Source organism: Anolis carolinensis, unplaced genomic scaffold (genome assembly GCF_035594765.1).
Source record: "Anolis carolinensis isolate JA03-04 unplaced genomic scaffold, rAnoCar3.1.pri scaffold_9, whole genome shotgun sequence".
NCBI classification, from domain to species: Eukaryota; Metazoa; Chordata; class Lepidosauria; order Squamata; family Dactyloidae; genus Anolis; species Anolis carolinensis.
The window spans coordinates 25,100,730-25,121,141 of NW_026943820.1; the positions used below are offsets into that span (position 1 = coordinate 25,100,730).

A 20,412-nucleotide genomic window follows, 5' to 3' on the forward strand; every position below is an offset into this window, starting at 1 on the left:
TGACTCAGCACATAGAAGATGGTTTTGAGAGACAGCAGATTACAAGAGCTGTCTTCATAGACCTTTCAGCAGCATATGATACTACAGGAACATTAAATCGTTCAAATATTTCATACAGCAACACTTTGCAGTCACATGTTGAACTACTGAAATTGTATGGAGATTGTGATTCTGCTCCTTTATTCCAATCCATCCCTTGTTTGTTTTTAAATTTTTCCTTAAGGAACTGTTAATGCTACCGATTATGGATTAATTCAATTGGAAACATTTTATTATGCCAGAATATTGTTAAGCCATCAAAAAACAAATGTGAATTGACAAAAAACCCCAAAAAACCCCCAACCCATACAGTAAACAAAGCACTAAATATAAAAATCAGTATCGAAAATCAGTTTGTTGGCCTCCAAATAGGTGAGGCTATAAAGCCAGTAGAGCTAATAGGTACATTCAACGAAAAGGCTTTTTGCATTCCTTGTCCTGACTGTTTTACCCTTTTTTTCCCAAGGAAAAAAAAAACCAAGTCAGGTGAAATCAGTGTGCTCAAGACAACAAAAGTTAATAAGATGGAAGACCACACAAGCAAGGAGAGAGTGCAGGAGTTTGCTTTTCCAAGGCTTCCTGGGAAGGGCTCCGTCTTTCCAATCTTTCGGCTAAACTAATTTAACTACATTTGCATCTTAAACTCAGTTTGCAGCCACTGAAATAGGCTGATAACAAAGAGGGAATGCTTAAGTGGCTGAGGGAGAAAAAGAAGGGGCCTAAGGCTGTTAGGAATTATGGGAGTTGAAGTCCAAAACACCTGGAGAGCCCAAGTTTGCTCATGCTTGTGCTAGAGGCAAGCTTGTTTGTTGACGGAGAGCATTGTTATGTCAAAGAGATAAACAAACACTATAAAGGTTCAAAACATAAAAAGAGATGTGTATATTAGAGCAACTTGCAAAGGCCACAGAAATAGTCAGGCCTCTCTGAGTATAGAGCTATCTTCCTTCTATGTAAAAAGGATAAGCGAATACTATAAAGTTTCAAAACATAAGTTGCACTATGTAATTCAGAGCACCATATACATACAATATTACCTGTGAGTAAACAACAATAATGAAAATAATGAGTACAGTCAACTGTTATAATCCACAGTAGTATCTTCCAGACTGTAATAGTCTCCACTATTTAAACATCAATTGAATTTGGCAACCAAAATAATATAAACACATTCAACCTTTGCAAAATAATATTGGTTAATATATATATATTGACTTCACAGGTATTGAAAAGCTTGTTCCAAAAACCTTGACCAAAAGAGCATTGTTAACCAACAAAACCATTTGCAATATACTATTTATTTAAGCAGAAAGAAAAACAAACCACTAAGATAGGACACCAATTATCTGCAGAAACAGTATCCACAGTTATCCAATCCAATATAAAACCTCTAGGTTCCCCCAGCACGACTTTAGGGCAGAAGAACTTCATTTCAGAATGATTTGTTATTATCCAAGATTTGTGAGTCTGAAGATGTATTCCCAGCCAATACGGGGAACATACTGGAGTTGTAAATAGTACAGTAGAGTCTCGCTTATCCAACATAAACGGGCCGGCAGAATGTTGGATGAGCGAATATGTTGGAGAGATTAAGGAAAAGCCTATTAAACATCAAATTAGGTTATGATTTTACAAATTAAGCACCAAAACATCATGTTATACAACAAATTCGGCAGAAAAAGTCATTCAATACACAGTAATGCTATGTAGTAATTACTGTATTTAAGAATTTAGCACCAAAATATCACGTATTGAAAACATTGACTACAAAAATGCGTTGGATAATCCAGAACGTTGGATAAGAGAGTGTTGGATAAGTGAGACTCTACTGTATTATAGAAAATAGTAAATAGTGTTAGTGCCACTTTTAGCCCACTCCCTGCTGCTTCTCACAAGAAAAAAAAATCAGATGTAGTAACTACAAATGCAAGTTGCGTATTCTCTCTTGATTTGGCCATCAATGCTCCAACTCCAGCTCAACTGACTGCAATTATTCCAATGTAATCAGATGGGTTAAATGGAGTCCTACTGTTGGACTGCAACCACCATCACTGCTATCAGGCACAGAGAAGGGCGAGGGATGCTGGAAGTTGCAACTCCAACAACCTTTGGAATGCCGCACTTTGGTCACGCTTGCTATAAAATAGTAGGTAAGGATGTTCTCACCGTCCCATGGCTCATACCCTCCAAAGGAAATCAGGATTCATGAGACCAAACAGCATTCGAGAGCAACCAGGAGGGCAAAAGATATCCATGGAGGGAAGCAAATAAACTGGAAGAGGTTAAAGTGGTTTAAAAGCAGCTGCAAAAGTGGATTAAACGGGGTATTACCAAACAAGCAACAGCTGCTGAAATTCCTTAAAGGCACAGAAGTCCTTAAATTTATATACTAACATATAAATCCAGATTATCTACTTTGAAGTGGATTATATGGCAGTGTAGACCCAGCCTCTGTCTAAGGTAAAGGTAAAGGTTTCCCTTGATGTTAAGTCCAGTCATGTCTGACTCTGGGGGTTGGTGCTCATCTCCACTTCTAAGCCGAAGAGCCGGCGTTGTCCATAGACACCTCCAAGGTCATGTGGCCGGCATGACTGCATGGAACGCCGTTACCTTTCCGCCGGAGCGGTACCTATTGATCTACTCACATTTGCATGTTTTTGAACTGCTAGGTTGGCAGAAGCTGGAGCTGACAGCGGGCGCTCACTCTGCTCCCTGGATTTGAACCTGGGACCTTTGGGTCTGCAAGTTCAGCAGCTCAGTGCTTTAACACACTTCGCCACCGGGACTCCAAAGTTTATATGCTACCATATAAATCCAGATTATCTACTTTGAAGTGGATTATATGGCAGGGTAGACCCAGCCTCTGTCTACACTGCTGCATAATCCAGATTTATCAAAGCAGATATTTGAACTGGATTATATGAGTCTACACTGCCCTATAATCCAGTTCAAAGCAGATAATCTGGATTTTATATGGCAGTGTAGAAGGGGCCTTTGTCCCTAACCTTACGGTCCTTGAACGGAATGGAACTTGCATCCACTTAGGATTGTGCTGTTGCTGATCCAGATGCATCATGCATGAGTCTTCCGTGATTTTGCTAAAGGTAAACATTGAATTGATGGAAATTAAGCCTCCCAAGATAAGTCTCTTTCCAAAAAATGAATTCCTCTTCTTTCCTCTTCCTTTGGTGGTAGAAACCAGGGAGGTAGCAGAGCAGGATCCACCTGCTGGTTACATTGTCATCTGGTTACATTGCATTTGGCACTTCTGAACAAACAGGCCTCCATCCAAAGATCAATGTTCTCATTCCTGAGATAGTTTCAGTGTAGCAAGACATACATACATGGCAGCCACAGCCATGATGTTACTCAGTTGCCCTCTCAAAGGTAATCCATAGGAAGGAATGCTCTGGGTCAATGGGCGAACCAGGTCTAAGCGGCAGGGGTGCTGGACTTCTTCCGGAGCGATTTCCATTTCACTTGCGTTCATGGACAGACTCTCATTCCGCACCTAACAGATCAAATTCAGGTCTACATCAGCAAACATATGACATATCATATGTTATCATGTAGAATGTAGAACAAAAGTAGTTGGACACCCCTTCAACTGGGACATCCCTTTAACAATTTCCTCCTCAAGTTCCCAGTTTCACTTTTTTTTGAGACTTTACCTGGACATTGCAACACAATAGTTCTATTCAGGCGGGGGAAATCACCTCTCCCCGCCCTTGGGGAAGAACCCATTTCACCATCCTGCGCCTTTGATGAACGGGACCACTCGCATCAGAAGGAATCGGCATTTCTACAGCCAATACCCGTCCTCTGTAATTTTTGCATGATTGTATTAATATATGATGTTTGGTTTCTCTGGGGTCTGGAATCGCCAGGCCAGCCCTCTTAATGGGTCATGCCATGTTCATCTCATTTTTTTTCGTGTCAGGAGCAACCGGAGTTGCTTCTGGAGTGAGAGAATTGGCCGTCTGCAAGGACGTTGCCCAGGGGACGCCCAGATGTTTTGATGTTTTACCATCCTTGTGGGAGGCTTTTCTCATGTCCCTGCATGGAGCTGGAGCTGATAGAGGGAGCTCATTCGCACTCTCCCCAGGTGGGATTCGAACCTGGCAGCTTTCAGGTCAGCAACCCAACCTTCAAGTCACAAGGCTTTTATCCCCTAGGCCACCGGAGGCTCCTTGTTCATCTCATAAGACAATAGCATTCCTGGGTAGGGCCAGATGCCCTCAATCACTTTGTTATTTTTCCTGTTCAGTAAAAGAAACCTCATTTATTGTCACTTAATCATCCCTTGTCCCAGCCCATGCTGGCCAGTGAGCCAAGCCCCTCTCTGTGACTGGTCAGAATTAGAGGCTTGGCTGCAGCCTGCCAGCTTGTGTATAAAAGGGTCTGTGAAACTGTATTCTGGATGATATCTACTTTGTGAATGAATCACTAGCTAGCATCTTATCTGCAGATAATAAAATCTTCCTTGGGTGAAAATCGCCTTCTCTCCTTGCTTGCTGGCTAATTTCAATTGTAAGCCGCCCCAAGTCCCCGTAGGGAGATGGTGGCGGGGTATAAATAAAGTTTTATTATATTTTTATATAATTGGGCCTGTATTCTGTATGCTCGCCAAAGCAGGGACCCACTTAAAATGGGCAGCTCAGGTAAATCACTTGCCTGGGTTTTATTGCGCCAAATTGCTATGTGTGTGTGTGTAAAGAAATCCTTGCAAAGTTGCTTGCAAAAGATCTCTGCAAAAAGGGAGCTGAGCTTATGCAGAGGCAAGCCACGCCTCAAACAATGTATCGGTTTGCTGGCAGATGGGCTGGGTTTGTCAGTTGGTAATCTGAGCTTGCGGGGAGAACACAGAAATAGAGAAGCTCTCTAGCTACGGTCAAGTAGCAGTTTGAATATGCTATGCTGTAAATAGAATGCTGATGTTATTGATCTTATGCAACTACATGGACATTGTACGATTGCAGAACTGTTTTATATTTCAACTCAACAAGCAAGAGTAAAGTTCTTTTGTTCTTTCAATTCCTCTGCCTGATGTGAGTCTTTTGCACATGGTGTTAACTGGACGCTGCTGGATTCCGCTATACTCGCTAACAGGTTTCTGCCAACAGGCTTCTCCCTGGTCTCACTGCCAGGGGTTGCCTCCTAAAATGGGGCCAACAAGCAGGTAATCTGGGATCAGATCCTGGGATATAGAGCAGTGTAGATCCAGCCTGTGTCCCTCTCTAGCCTTTTTGCTCATCTTCATGAAATGCAGCCTCAATGAAAGGAAAAACAGTCTAGAAAACCATCCAAACGTATCGGATACTGCCTCTGCACCTGGCTGGGGGGGCAAGCTGTTGTTGCGGTTGTTGTGGGCGGACTTCCCAAAGGGGTTCTCTTCCCTCTCTCTGTAATTGCTCAGGAATTTGGGAAACTGCTGCAATACAAATAGTTGTCTTCACCAGAGGCTTGAACTTGTGGCGTCCAAGAGGGTTTTGAAACATGTCCTGGAAGTAAATCAACCTTAAAGGCATATTAAAGAATAAGACGAACCCAAACACCCTGTGCTCTTGGACAGAGATGGCTAAGGGTCTTGTAGAACTACAGCTCCCATGAATCTACAACAGGCATGGGCAAACCTGGGCCCTCCAGGTGTTTTGGACTTCGACTCCCACCATTCCTAACAGCCTCAGAAAAGGGCCTGGGGCTGTTAGTGAAGGAACCATAAGCCAGAAAATACTAGACTTTTGCATATATAGCTTTGCCTCTGCATATATCATATTACCATATACACTCAAGTATAAGCCGACCTGAATATAAGCCGAGGCACCTAATTTTATCACAAAAAACTTACTGACTCGAGTATAAGCCGAGGGTGGGAAATGCAGCAGTTATGGGTAAATTTCAAAATAAAAATAGATACCAATAACATTTCATTAATTGAGGCATCAGTAGGTTAAATGTTTTTGAATATTTACCGTATTTCAAAGAAAAGCAATAAACTAGCTCTATAAGTTGAAAAGTAGGTGCAACAAAAACAATATGGTATCAACAATAACATAATAATAATAATAATAATAATAATAATAATAATAATAATAAACTTCATTTGGATCCCACCCTATCTCCCCATGGGGACTCAGGCCGGCTTCCAACATAGTAACAGGCAAACATTCAATGCTTATATAAAAAATGCAGAGCTAGATATAGATCTATAATTATAGCTACTAATTTCACATATGCATTTCCCCCTGAAATGTTTGCAAATCTCCTCTATGTGTGTGTGTATGTGTGTGCATTTCCCCTACAATATTTGCAAGCCATATATATATATATATATTCATATCTATCTAGACATGTCTATATATATTTGTGTATTCATTTCCTCTCTGTAATATTTGCAACCCTATATACAGGTAGGTAAGAATATATTTATATCTATCCAGACATCTCTCTTCATATAGATATTTGCAGAGGCTTGCAAACATAAATTCATATATAAAATAATGTATATGTATGGCTACAGGTACACAGGTACATGGATCTATATGTATAAAGGATTTGCAAAAGGATTTGCATGGATCTATATGTATAAAGGACCTGCAAACATATGAGGGGAAATTCATATATTAATGTATATAGATAGATACACATATAAAGGTACATAGAGATTGCAAAAGCTTGCAAGGGGTTAATGCTTATATATCTGTAAGAGAGTTTAACAAATATTTCAGGGGGAAATGCTTTCATAAGATTAATGAATATATATTTTTCTTCTTCCTGACTTGCAAGGATGTCTTTCTCTTTGCAAAACATTCCCTTGATTAAGAGCGAGGGAGGCTTTGCAAAAGCAAACACACTGATAAGGGAAGAGAAGAGAGAAATAGATCACATATTGCAAGCAATAGCCTGCAGGCTCTGTTGCCGGCCTTGACCTACTTGGAAGACCCAAGTTTGCCCATGACTGTTCTACAGCACTGAGTCATGTTAATTAAAGTGGGGTCAAACTACATTAATTCTGTGGTGTAGATGCACCCTGAGAGATGCGTGTTTATGCACAAAGGAACCTCTCGCGGCTCATAACCTGGTCTCAAACCTTACCTTTTCTACTTCCCGGAAAACGCGAAGGAAGTTGTCCCGCAAAACAGCTTTCAGTTCCTGCTCCGTCCAGTTCCTCCTGAGCAGCTCCTCGATCAAAGCTGGGTATTTGGAAACGTCCTCCAAACCCACTGGAAATCTGCAAAAAAGTGAAGCCTATTACAATGCTATTGAGGAGAGGGTCACAGGGTGCATCCATACTGTAGAATTAATCCAGTTTGATGCTGCTTTAATTGCCATGAAATCCTTGGAGTTGTCACTTGATGAGGCACAAACACTCTTTGACCAAGAAGGCTAAAGGCCTTGTAGAACTACAATTTCCATTCCATGAAACTACCACTCCCATTCCATGAAACTACAACTTCCATTCCATTAAACTACTCATCCAATTCTATAAAGCTACAATTCCCATTCCATAAAACTACAACTCCCATTCCATAAAACTACAACTCCCATTCCATGAAACTACAACTCCCATTCCATAAAGCTACAACAGCCATTCTATAAAACTACACATCAACTTCCATAAAACTACAACTTCTATTCCATAAAACTACAACTCCCATTCCATAAAACTACAACTACCATTCCATGAAACTACAACTTCTATTCCATAAAACTACAACTCCCATTCCATAAAACTACAACTACCATTCCATGAAACTAGAACTTCCATTCCATAAAACTACAACTTCTATTCCATAAAACTACAACTCCCATTCCATAAAACTACAACTACCATTCCATGAAACTAGAACTTCCATTCCATAAAACTACAACTTGCATTCCATAAAATTACAACTTCTATTCCATAAACTACAACTACCATTCCATGAAACTAGAACTTCCATTCCATAAAACTACAACTTCTATTCCATAAAACTACAACTCCCATTCAATAAAACTACAACTCCCATTCCATGAAACTAGAACTTCTATTCCATAAAACTACAACTCCCATTCCATAAAACTACAACTACCATTCCATGAAACTAGAACTTCCATTCCATAAAACTACAACTTCTATTCCATAAAATTACAACTCCCATTCCATAAAACTGCAACTACCATTCCATAAAGCTATAACTCCCATTCCATAAAACAACACATCCAATTCCATAAAGCTACAACTCTGATTCAGGGCGGATCACAATGCACATATCCATGGCAAACGTTTAATGCCATATGAACATAGAGACAGAGACAGACACAGAGGCAATTTAACCTTCTCCAGCTTCCAGTTTCCTGAAGGTATGATCGATTCCAGCCACAGGGGGAGCAGTTGCTTCATCATCCACTGTGATGTCAACTTCCTCATTCCAAACATTGCTGGACAATTTTTATGGTGTTGTAAATTACCACATATAGGTGGTACCTAAATTTCCTACTTGATAGATGCAACTATCTTTTGGGTTGCTTAAGTCAACAATGAGCAGGGCTATTTTTATTTTAATGGTAGGGTGCTCACTTCGCCACGGGCTGGCCTCGAACTCATGACCTCTTAGTCATAGTGATTTATTGCAGCTGGCTACTAACCCGCCTGCGCCACAGCCTGGCCCTATGTTTGTCATATATCTACCTTTAATCTTCTCTGAGTCCCCTCGGGGAGATAGAGCGGGATATAAATGAAGTATATTATTATTTTTATATTAAGTTTACTAACTTATTTTCTCCATCGTAGTCGCCACCAATTCCTATTGAAGTTGGGCCTGCAACCTTCTTTATGTGATCCAAGTGATCTATTTTTTTCTCAAAAGAGAAAATGAGAGAAAGAAAATAAGATAACATCAATTTATAGAAGCACCGGCACTCTTTTGCAGAGAAGACTCAAAATCTTGTAAAGCTACAACTCCCAGGATTCCAAAACATTATTTCATGGTAGTTTACTGCATTAATTCTACTGTGTGTTTATTTCAAAGCTATATTTTTAACGAGAAAGATTTTGGTCAGCTTTTTAGATTACCGTATATAATCGAGTATAAACTGACCCGAATATAAGCCAAGGCACCTAATTTTACCACAAAGAAACTGGGAAAACATTGACTCCAGTATAAGCTAAGATACCAATAAAATTACATTAATTGAGGCATCAGTAGTTTAAATGTTTTTGAATCTTTACTTCAAACTGTAATTTAAGATATGACTGTTCAACTCTGATTAAATCATTATTTTCATCTTCTTCAATGTAAATGTGCTTATGTATCCTTTTAATAATAAGAGTAAAATAATCAATGTAATAATAATAATAAATGCAGTAAAATAAATGTATTAATAATAATAAAAAAGAGTAAAATAAATGTAAAAGTAACAACAATAATAGAGTAAAATAATAAATGTAATAATAATAATTAATAGAGTAAAATAATAAATGTAACAATATCAATAATAATAGAGAAAAATGATAAATATACAATCTATACTTGAGTATAAGCCGACCTGAATATAAGTCCACCAGGACCCAGACCCGAGTATAAGCCGAGGTGGTTTTTTTCAGTCCTAAGAAAGGGCTGAAAAACTAGGCTTATACTCGAGTATATACAGTAATTTCTGCCAGACCTACAAATGGCTAGATAATATACTAAGCAAATCCATTAATAATCATAAAATCATAGAGTTGGAAGAGATCTCGTGGGCCATCCAATCCAACTGCATTTGGTGAAGAAGCAGGAAAATCGCATTCAAAGCACCCCCAACAGATGGTCATCCAGCCTCTGCTTAAAAGCCTCCAAAAAAAGGACTCTCCACCACACTTTGGGGTAGAGAGTTCCACTGCTGAACAGCTCTCTCTCACAGTAAGGAAGTTCTTCCTAATGTTCAGCTGGAATCTCTTTTCGTGTAGTTTGAAGCCATTGTTCCACATCCTAGTCTCCAGGACAGCAGAAAACAAGCTTGCTCCCTCCTCCATATGACTTCCCATCACATCTTGATCCATGGCCCTCATCATGTCTCCTCTCAGCCTTCTCTTCTGGAGGCTAAACATGCCCAACTCTTTAAGCCGCTCCTCATAGGGCTTGTTCTCCAGATCCTTCATCATTTGAGTTGCCCTCCTCTGAAGACATTCCAGCTTAGAGACAACATCTCCTTTCTATTGCGGTGTCCAGAATTGGACACAGAATGATTCCAGGTGTGGTCTGATCAAGGTAAAAAAGAGAAGTACAATGACTTCCCTGGATCTAGACATTAGACTCCTATTTATGCAGGCCAAAATCCCATTGGCTTTTTTAGCTGCCGCATCACATTTGTGGCTCATGTTTAACTTGCTTTCCACAAGGACTCCAAGATCTTGTCTTCTTCTTCATTGTTGCAAGATCTATAATCTATGAAATCGATTATGTGTGCAACTATTTTACTATTTGCTTCATGTTTCAAGAATAACACTATGTAACACAATGTGAAACATTTTCTGTTCCTGATCTGAAAGTATTATTTCCTATTTACTTGTTCCAGTACTTACTTTGAAAGTACAGTAGAGTCTCACTTATCCAAGCCTCACTTATCCAAGCTTCTGGATTATCCAAGCCATTTTTGTAGTCAATGTTTTCAATATATTGTGATATTTTGGTGCTAAATTCGTAAATACAGTAATTACAACATAACATTACTGCATATTGAACTACTTTTTCTGTCCAATTTGTTGTATAACATGATGTTTTGATGCTTAATTTGTAAAATTATAACCTAATTTGATGTTTAATAGCCTTTTCCTTAATCCCTCCTTATTATCCAAGATATTCGCTTATCCAAGCTTCTGCCGGCCCGTTTAGCTTGGATAAGTGAGACTCTACGGTAGTTGTTATACTCCAGAAATTTCAGTTTTTTGTGCCAGAAACCATATTGAATTAGTTGAGACTTGATGAGAGATTCATTGACAAACTAGAGCAAAATGTGCTTCCACACATTTTTGCAGTTTAATAAACTTTGTCCATGTTTTTATGATAGAACCAATGAGGAAATGACATTTACAACCCAGGAGTCAAAATCGGGTAACGAAGAATGTTCATCTTTTTTTATATCCTAGAGAATTCTGAGCGGCCAATATAATGAAACAATGGAATTCACAATCCCAAGAGGCAGTATTATGCTCAAAAACTGTGATGCAAACCTGCAACTGTAGAAACGTTAACTGTTTGGTTACCACAGGCCAAAAACTTGGTTGGGAAGGTCACCATTATGATCCCATGGTTATTTTTCTAAAATAAAATAAAAATATAACCAAATAATGTTAGTAAGATGTGGACCTGCGTACATAAAGTTATGTAACATCAACCATGATACAGGATTCTGACTTAACATCTTAGAATATTCATTAAAACCTTTTATATTATTACTAGCAGACATATACCGGGTGTTGCCCAAGTGTCATTAGCAGGTTCCCTTTATGGCCTTTTCCTTCTTCTCTGGGTGTGAAAGGAGTGGTTTTTTTTTTTTTTTTAGTAAACTCCTAAATTAGTTTAAGTTGGATAATGAAGGGTCTGTGTGCCAAGTTTGGTCCAGAATAGATCCATCATGCTATGGAGGAGCCTTTCAGATACAAATAGACAAACCAACATACATACCGTATATACTTGAATATAAGCTGAGGCACCAAATTTTACCACAAAAAACTGGGATAACTTAATGACCCGAGTATAAGCCGAGAGTGGGAAATGAAGCAGCTACTGGTAATTTTTTTTTTTTTAAAAAAAGATACCAATAAAATTACATTAATTGAGGCATCAGTAGGTTAAATAATGTTTATCTATGGATATAGATATACAGGTACATGGATCTATATGTATATAGGATTTGCAAAGACCTGCAAAGATATGAGGGGAAAATTCAAATATAAAATCAATGTATATAGATAGATAGATACCGATATATATAAGTACAGTAGAGTCTCACTTATCCAAGATAAACGTGCTGGCAGAAGCTTGGATAAGCAAATATCTTGGATAATGAGGGATTAAGGAAAAGCCTATTAAACATCAAATTAGGTTATGATTTTACAAATTAAGCACCAAAACATCATGTTATACAACAAATTTGACAGAAAAAGTAGTTCAATACACAGTGTTACGTTGTAATTACTGTATTTACGAATTTAGCACCAAAATATCATGATATATTGAAAACATTGACTACAAAAATGGCTTGGATAATCCAGAAACTTGGATAAGCGAGGCTTGGATAAGTGAGACTCTACTGCAATAAATACGGTGAGGCTGAAAAACAAGATCTCTGGGATTACCTGAGATCCAAACTGAATTAAACTCCCAGAAGTTTCCCAGGAGCATCATTAAAGGCAAGAGGCATTTTCCTCATGCGCTTTGTTTTCACATGCAATCCTAGCCCTTTTGGGTTGCCAAAGTTCAGTGGGAAGGCAACCAATTCAGCACCATGGTGAGAAGCAGTCCACAACCAGTTCATAGGATCAATATAGATTTCCCTGTCTCTGGAGGTTGCCCACAACGGCTTCAGCACATGATTTTGGCAGCCCAGAAAGATGTGCTTCACTCACCAGGTCTTCCAGAAGATCGTCTGGAACATTCCTCGAATGGTTGCAAATGGAGAAGGCGGAAGAGTGGCTGAAAATGACCGGGGCTTTGGAGAGCTTGAGAGCAGCCCTTGCAGTTCTGTCCGACGTGTGGGATAAATCGATCATCATCCCGAGTCGGTTCATCTCCTTCACCACCTCCTGGCATTAAAAAAAGAGAGATGTTGCCCTCCCTTGTTATGATGTTGTGTGCCTTCAAAACATTTCTGACTTAGGGTAGCCCTAGGGTGAACCTATCATGGTGGTTCTCAACTGTGCAGGGAGAAAAATCATGGTTTGTTTTGTCTATGAGAACAAAATTATAGAAAACTAGCTGTGCCTGGCCACGCGTTGCTGTGGCGAAGTATGGTGGTATGGGAAATAAAGTATTGAGGAATTGGTGGTAGTTAAGGTAAAGGGTAAAGGTTTTTCCTTACATTAAGTCCATTATAAATGGGTTATATAGCTGTGTGGAAGGGCCTTGAGTCTACACTGCCATATAATCCAGTTAAAATCAGATAATCTGTATTTTATAGGCAGTGTGGAAGAGGCCTAAGTGAAGCCTAACTCTGCTTGTCCCCTGGGCTGAGTGGGTTACTAGGAGACCAAGTGGGTGGAGCTTAGCCTTCTAACTGGCAGCAATTGGATAAAAACAATTATTCATCTCCCTCTAATTAGGACTTTATTTTTCTTTTCTTTTTGTTGTATGAATGTAGAGGCATGGATGAGGGGTTGTGCTGCCAAGTTTAGTGTTTCTGGGATGTGTAGTTTTGTTGTTTTGTCCTAGGCCGAAATTTCATTACCCTTTTATATATATAGATTTAGCTGCCCATGAAAGATATCTTAACTCCTGATAGCTATTACTTCAACCAAGGTTGGGAAACTTGATGCTCCTCACATGTTTGTTGGGCTGCACTCTTCATCAACTTCTATGCTAAACAAACACACATAAAAAATACCCTGTTTTTCTCCAATTACTGGAACCTACAGCAGTCACATGTATAAGCAACTGGCACTGAAAGAACCCTTGAAAAGATTGGAACTACACACAGCTCTGGAAGGAGAGAGTTTTTATCAAATGTAAAACTAAAGATAATGACTGCAATTTAGCATTTTGGGAATCAAGTGTTAATGGAGTCATCTCACCAAGACAGGAAAACAAATCCAAACAGACCCATAATTTCCCCCTGAAAGAGCTGCCTTTGTAATAGAGCTCTCAGACAAGCTATTATGAAATCATTAACTAATTGTCACACAAAAATTGCTCTTACTTTGCCAAAGCTGCTCAAGCCCCGAGTGAAGGGATAAAAATGGTGGACTTGCTTTGATGATGTTTCGGCCCTGGAGCGAGACAAAAGTCCGGGATGCATTATTCCGGTGAGTGATGCTTAATAAGAACCATATGCCTGTCATGGAAATATCCCAACTCTAAAGCAGGGCAAGATTATATGAAGGCACACACGTCATAACGTTCAGAAGAGAACCATATGTTGCACCTTCCTCCAAAATGCTTGGGGCGATCGACAGTCATTTATAACATTTCTAGGCAGCCAAAATTGTTCAAAGCTGATTATACAGATAAGGACTAAGATGGTGCTCATGGGCTTCAAATCTTAAAAAGTCATAATACAAAAGGAAAAGGGGGTGGGAGAAAGGAGGAAGAAGTACAGCTCTCAATTGGAGCGTAATAAAAGCATAGTAGAAGAGAGCTTGACTGCTACCTCCTTGCCTTCTAATGGCTTCTCTTTATTCTTACAATAATCCTGAGAAGTACCCATATATACTTCTGACCTCATATACAAATTGAGGGCAGGCGTTGGGACCATTTAAAAAAAAAACTTGTATTGATTTATTATATCATTGGCTGTCTTGATTGAGGAAGGCAGGATTAAATGAACATCATCTTCATTCGAACAGACAAGCATCTCGAGCTCTGAGGATGACCTAGAAAGAAATCCCACTGGAGCATTGCAGCACAACAAAATACTTGGGAGACTCTCTGGACCGTGCTCTGACTTATAAGAAGCACTGCTTGACTATCAAGCAAAAAGTGGGTGCTACAAATAACATCATACAAAAGCTGACTAGCACAACCTGTGGATCACAACCTGACACAGTGAAGACATCTGCCCTTGCGCTTTGCTACTCTGCTGCTGAATACGCATGCCCAGTGTGGAATACATTTCACCATGTTAAAACAGTGGATGTGGCTCTTAATGAGACATGCCGCATTATCACAGGATATCTACATCCTACACCACTGAAGAAATTATACTGCTTAGCCGGCATTGCACCACTTGACATCCGCCGGGAAGTAGTAGCCAACAATGAAAGGACCAAGGCAGTGACATCTTCGGAGATACAGTCATTAATTAATCAGCCCCAGAGGGTTTTTAATAATCTATCCTGTATTTATTACGGTCTTACCTTTTATGTGTTTTTAATGTAATTTTTTATCCTGTATTGTTGTTTTGATTGATCTATTGCATTACTGTTTTATCTGTTTTATATTGTGATTGTATTATGTTGCTTATATTTTGTCCTTATGTTGTTTGGGCCTCTGCCCCATGTAAGCCGCCCCGAGTCCCCATGGGGAGGTTTATTTATTTATTTATTTACAGTATTTATATTCCGCCCTTCTCACCCCGAAGGGGACTCAGGGCGGATCACATTATAACACACATAGGGCAAACATTCAATGCCCATAAACACATCAAACAGAGACAGAGAGAGACATGCAGAGGCAAGTTAACCTTCTTCTGAGGGGATGTTCGATTCTGGCCACAGGGGGGAGCAGCTGCTTCATCATCCACACTGACGGCACTTCCTCATACCAGGTCGTAAATTAGTTAATCTTGCCTCCCCACTTTTTATAAGTGGTACCTTATCTCCTACTTGATAGATGCAACTATCTTTCGGGTTGCTAGGTCAGCAACGAGCAGGGGCTATTTTTTATTTTTAATTGACGGGTGCTCACCCCGCCACGGGCTGGCCTCGAACTCATGACCTCATGGTCAGAGTGATTTAAGGCAGCTGCTCAACAGCTGCGCCACAGATGGGGCCGGGCTGAGATGGTGGCGGGGTATAAATAAAGTTTTATTATTATTATTATTATTATTATTATTATTATTATTATTATTATTATCGTCATCTCTGGCTCATTCCATGTTCAGATATCAGCCAGCATGCCATCACCTTAAATCAAGAAATAGCTTTTTAAGATCTACAGAAATACTCTCAGGAAAAACCTCAGCAAGCGAGAGTCCAAAAGTGGCAGGCTAAAACCTGGAACTTTAATCAGTGGTTGACAGAAGACTGAGCAACTTGGAAGGTGCTAAACAGACTGTGCTCTGGCACCACGAGATGCAGAGCCAACCTTAAGAAATGGGGCTACAAAGTGGAGTCCACAATATGCGAGTATGGAGAAGAGCAAACCACAGACAACCTACTGAAGTGCATTCTGAGCCCTGCTACATGCACAATGGAGGACCTTCTAACAGCCACACCAGAAGCACTCCAAGTGGCCAGCTACTGGGCAAAAGACATTTAGTATTAATGCCAAGTTTTTTTCTTTAAAAAAATCTCTATGTTTGCAAATCCATTACAACTTATACCCTCTGTTTGCTTCTGACACGAGAAATAAATCTTTATTCTGGATTACCAAGGAGTGTTGCAGTTGTGCGTCAGTGTCATGTACCGAACGCCCAGGTCATAAAACATCCTCAGAGTTGCAAGACTGCTGTCAATGGAGTGCCCTCCCTCGATGCCCATAAGACATGCTATCTTTTCACTGTCCATATCAGCAATGCCTGGATTGTAAATAGAAAGAGAGAATGAAAATGAAAAAGGGCAGGTTGACAGGGACCAAGTTGTTGGAAAAACTGCAGGGTTAGGTGCGTGATTTATCATTTTCTCTATTACGTCCCCCTTATGCTGCGCACCGGACTGATTGTCTCAGGGCAAGCTATTGAATCAAACCAAACACTGCAGAGCCTTTTTCCAGAAGTCAGCAGAGGTTTACTGCTAAGCCTCTGACATTGTTTAAAGAAAATACTTTAACTTTGCTTTTATCCAAACTCACAGTGTGTTGCACTCCAGGCTTGAACTAGTAACACTTGAACAGGAGCACATGAACAGGAACACAGAAAACTTTCAAGATATATTAAATCCAAAAACAAAGCTTGATTTGAACCAGGAACCAGAGAACTCAGGATTAGCTTCTCATTCTTACGCGGTGTTGCCTGAGCTGACTTTAAGGTAAACAATTTGTTTAATAGACACTCATGAAATCATTCCATTTCCCATGAATTTCTTTCACAACTTTCCCACGTAATCTCTCTGAACAACACAATCTATTTTTGGCTCTGATTTGTAAATGAAGACTTTTGTGGATCTCTGTAGCTATAGGTGGGTTCCCCTGTGAACCCTCCTTATCACTCAGCTCTTCACTCCATTCCCTATGTGCTGTTGCTACTTCTGACTCCCATGAATACCCTTGAGGCTCTGCTCTTTCCGAGACGGATGGCAACAAAGAGTGCACATGCCTGCTTCTTACTTATATACCCACAGCTTCTCTTCATCAGACAGGGACAATAGTGAATGACGTAGCCCTCGTCATGCCTGTCACATGGTCCTGTCCCTCCAATTCCACATCACACTTGCTTAACCTTTCAGTGAACTACATGTCTTTTAGAACTGTATTTTCCAAATAGTAATGCACAGCTAAGTTATAGACAATGCATTCCTATCTAACAGTGCATTATCTACCTAACACAACTTTCCTCCCAAGAGCCGTTCTGCCATTGTGGGTCCATTTCCAACATGTGATCAGGGTCTTTCCAGATGGGACTTAAATAATCTTTACTAGAGAACATAGAGACTTCTGGGGGGAGGGAGAATAATTTCTGGAGTGTGGGTAAATGAAACCATGGATACTGAATCCAAGAGCAAGGGGTTGTACTTCCACGTCCCGCTTTTTCCCAATGTTTATTTTATTGTTAAAAAGAGGATTACCTTGAGAAGATGTCACGAATTCAAATTCTTTATAGGCTCCACACATCCGCTTGACAACATCAATCTGCTCCAGCGTCAAGCGCACGGCATCTTTATTTTGTGCTTTGCAGAGAACGTACACTGACCAAAACTGGAAAGGTGGACAAATGTAATTTCAAACACAGGATATCACTTGGACATATATTTGCAGGGAATATCTAGAGATAGAGATGGGTAAATGGCTATGGGACTAGTCAGTCACCTACCTGAACACCAACATGGCCAGCTTTGAGCTTCCTAATGTTGGTGGCTGTGACATTGAGTGTCATCAGGTTAATGTTGCTCAGCTTGTTTTGGTACCGCCATCTCAGCTTCAGTGGCAAGTCGTTGTGTCTAAATGATAAGAAGACAGGGTATTGACAACTCTGATGAACCTTTCAAGAAATGATAATGATTTATTAATTGGTCTTGGGCCTATCTACACCCAGGAATGATCTTGATTTCCCCACAACAAAGTCCATACTTAAAGTTTGAAGGTAACTGTTTGTTCTTGAAGTTGCTGGTCGTGGATGATTCCAGAGATGAAGAACAAATGAAAGTTTCCCTTGCTCACTTTCTCTGCTAGAGGGGCCACTGGGGTGCCCAATGTTCAATGAGGTCAGGCCGGAGGTTGAGAGAGCAGGTCCCTCCTTGTTGTAGCTCAGCCGTCAGGATCTGGCTGTCCAAAGGAGATGGAGTTTGACTCAGATTCTGATGTGGATTTTGGGCCTCTTCAGGACTTGGATCAAAGCCCAATGGCTTTGCAGGTGCTCGATGTTGTGCTTCCAGAAGAACCGCTAATTGGGGAACATTCCGATGTTCAGTCAAAGTTGGGTTCGCCAGATGGTGTTGTTACAGAGGAGGATGTGACTTTTGATCGGAGACAATCTTTTGCAGAGGATAGGAGTCGAAGGGAGGGTGTGAGACGAAGCCGGCGTTTGGCTCTCAAGTGCACTAATGAGTAACTTTCCCATGTGAAGTTGTAACTGTCCTGACTCTCACTGCCTTGTAGCCTTGAGAACTCCTTAAAGGTGCCTTGTTCCCTGTTCTCATTGCGGTGTCAACATTGCCATCCTTGGGAGAAGAATCTCCATTCCAGTCTCTTGCTCCTTGCTTCGTTTCCATGCCGGTTCCGGGAACTCCAGGTGGAGTTCGTGCCTTGTGACTCTTGAGTATACCTTGCCTTGTTAACCTCGTTTCCACTTCTCCTTAGTGGATGCTTTCCATGTGGATTACAGTTGGTGGATTTTCCACGCCTTGTTCCTGATCCCTACAACTTCTGGCTGTTTACTGACTTTGACTTCTTGGTGGAACTATTGAGTTCTGTTTGTGGATTACAACTTTGAAAGACTTTGTTGGACTAACTATTGAACAGTTGAGGACTTTATATTATGGACTAATCACTCTACTGACTTTTATGCTATTTGCTTGCACACACACACACACACACACACACACACACACACACACACACACATATATATATATATATATATATATATATATCCTTCAATAAACTGCTTTGCTTATGATTCTGGCTCTAGTGTGGGATTCAGAGTGCTCTCGCAGCCTTGGGGTGCAACACTCCTATTGAAGCCTGGCACCTCGCTGGATGCAGGAAAGATGACTGGGAATTCTGGGAACTGAAGTCCAAAACATCTGGAGGAGCAGAGTTTGAGAAGCACATTGTAGAATTAATGAAGCCTGAAGTCGCTTTAACTGCCAGGGCTAAATGTTATGGAATTGCTGATGGCACTATTATCGCTATGAATCATAAAGCTGTGTCATTTTGTCCCTGGAAGCCCCGGACTATTGTTTAACTAATTATGAGTAATAGTTGATGTCATAACCAATCAATTCTTCGAAATTCCTCCCCCCTTCCCCAGATGAAAACTGAGTCATATAAGGAATTTCTTAAGGATCCTTTGGCACAAATCTCTGCATAATTTGTGCATCGGCAAGTATTTATACTCATGGTTTATTTTTGGGGTCTTTTTTTAGTTTTCTGGCTGCAAAACTGCATATTTTAAAACACGAATGCAACAGCAATCAAACTCATGTGCTAAATACTAGGCAAGTATGATCAATCAATAAAAATGTTTCAAAAGTCATTATAAAATTAGAGGGCATCGGTGTTTTGTTTCTAAAGTGTTTCTAAAGTATAGTTAGTAAAGCTTTCGTTATAATGAGAGTAATGATATTTTGTTACTTTTTTGTTATAGTAATTGTGCAAGTGGGGAAATTTCAGGGGCTCCTTTCCCCCCCATTTTTACAACTATTGCAATGAAACTTGCTACAGTGGTAGAACACATTGACCACTGTTAGCCCATCCAGTTTCAGAACGTTTCACTTGTCCACGGATTTTGGAGGAATTTTCAAAGCTTTTATAAACAACATTTTTAAAAACTACTAGAGCTATCTCCTACAGTTTCCTATATGACACAAGATAACAGGGGATCATTCTCCGAAACCCTCAGAAGTATTGATACATCTACTGATTTTAGGAAATTTTAAAAAAGTTTTGACAAAAACATTTTTTAAAAACCACAACAGCTATCTCCTCTCTGCAGATTCAACAATTTATTGGAACTCTGGTTAGTTGCTATTACGGAGAGAAACATCTCTCCCCTCTCCTGATTGGGGCTTTCAGATGCTGAGCAGAATTCTGGGAAATGTAGTTTAGAGCAGGGCCTTTCGAATTCTCTGCCATAGTGCTCCTTGCCTTCCCAAACTAC

At 40.0% G+C, this 20,412-nt stretch overlaps 1 protein-coding gene across 1 annotated transcript in view; it reads right to left on the reverse strand.

Annotated features, from left to right (window-relative positions):
- Positions 1–897: 897 nt before the first annotated feature.
- LOC100567007 (dipeptidase 2) overlaps positions 898–20,412 on the reverse strand; it is a 51,229-nt gene continuing 31,714 nt past the window's right edge. The window contains exons 4-12 of the mRNA XM_062961893.1: positions 17,905–18,031; positions 17,660–17,789; positions 16,308–16,455; positions 13,918–13,987; positions 12,632–12,808; positions 11,234–11,321; positions 8,795–8,870; positions 7,135–7,270; positions 898–3,550 (exon numbers count right to left, since the gene is read on the reverse strand). Of these exons, the coding sequence (XP_062817963.1) occupies positions 3,344–3,550; positions 7,135–7,270; positions 8,795–8,870; positions 11,234–11,321; positions 12,632–12,808; positions 13,918–13,987; positions 16,308–16,455; positions 17,660–17,789; positions 17,905–18,031 (1,159 nt within the window). The 3' untranslated portion in view covers positions 898–3,343. The remainder of the gene's footprint in view (positions 3,551–7,134; positions 7,271–8,794; positions 8,871–11,233; positions 11,322–12,631; positions 12,809–13,917; positions 13,988–16,307; positions 16,456–17,659; positions 17,790–17,904; positions 18,032–20,412) is intronic.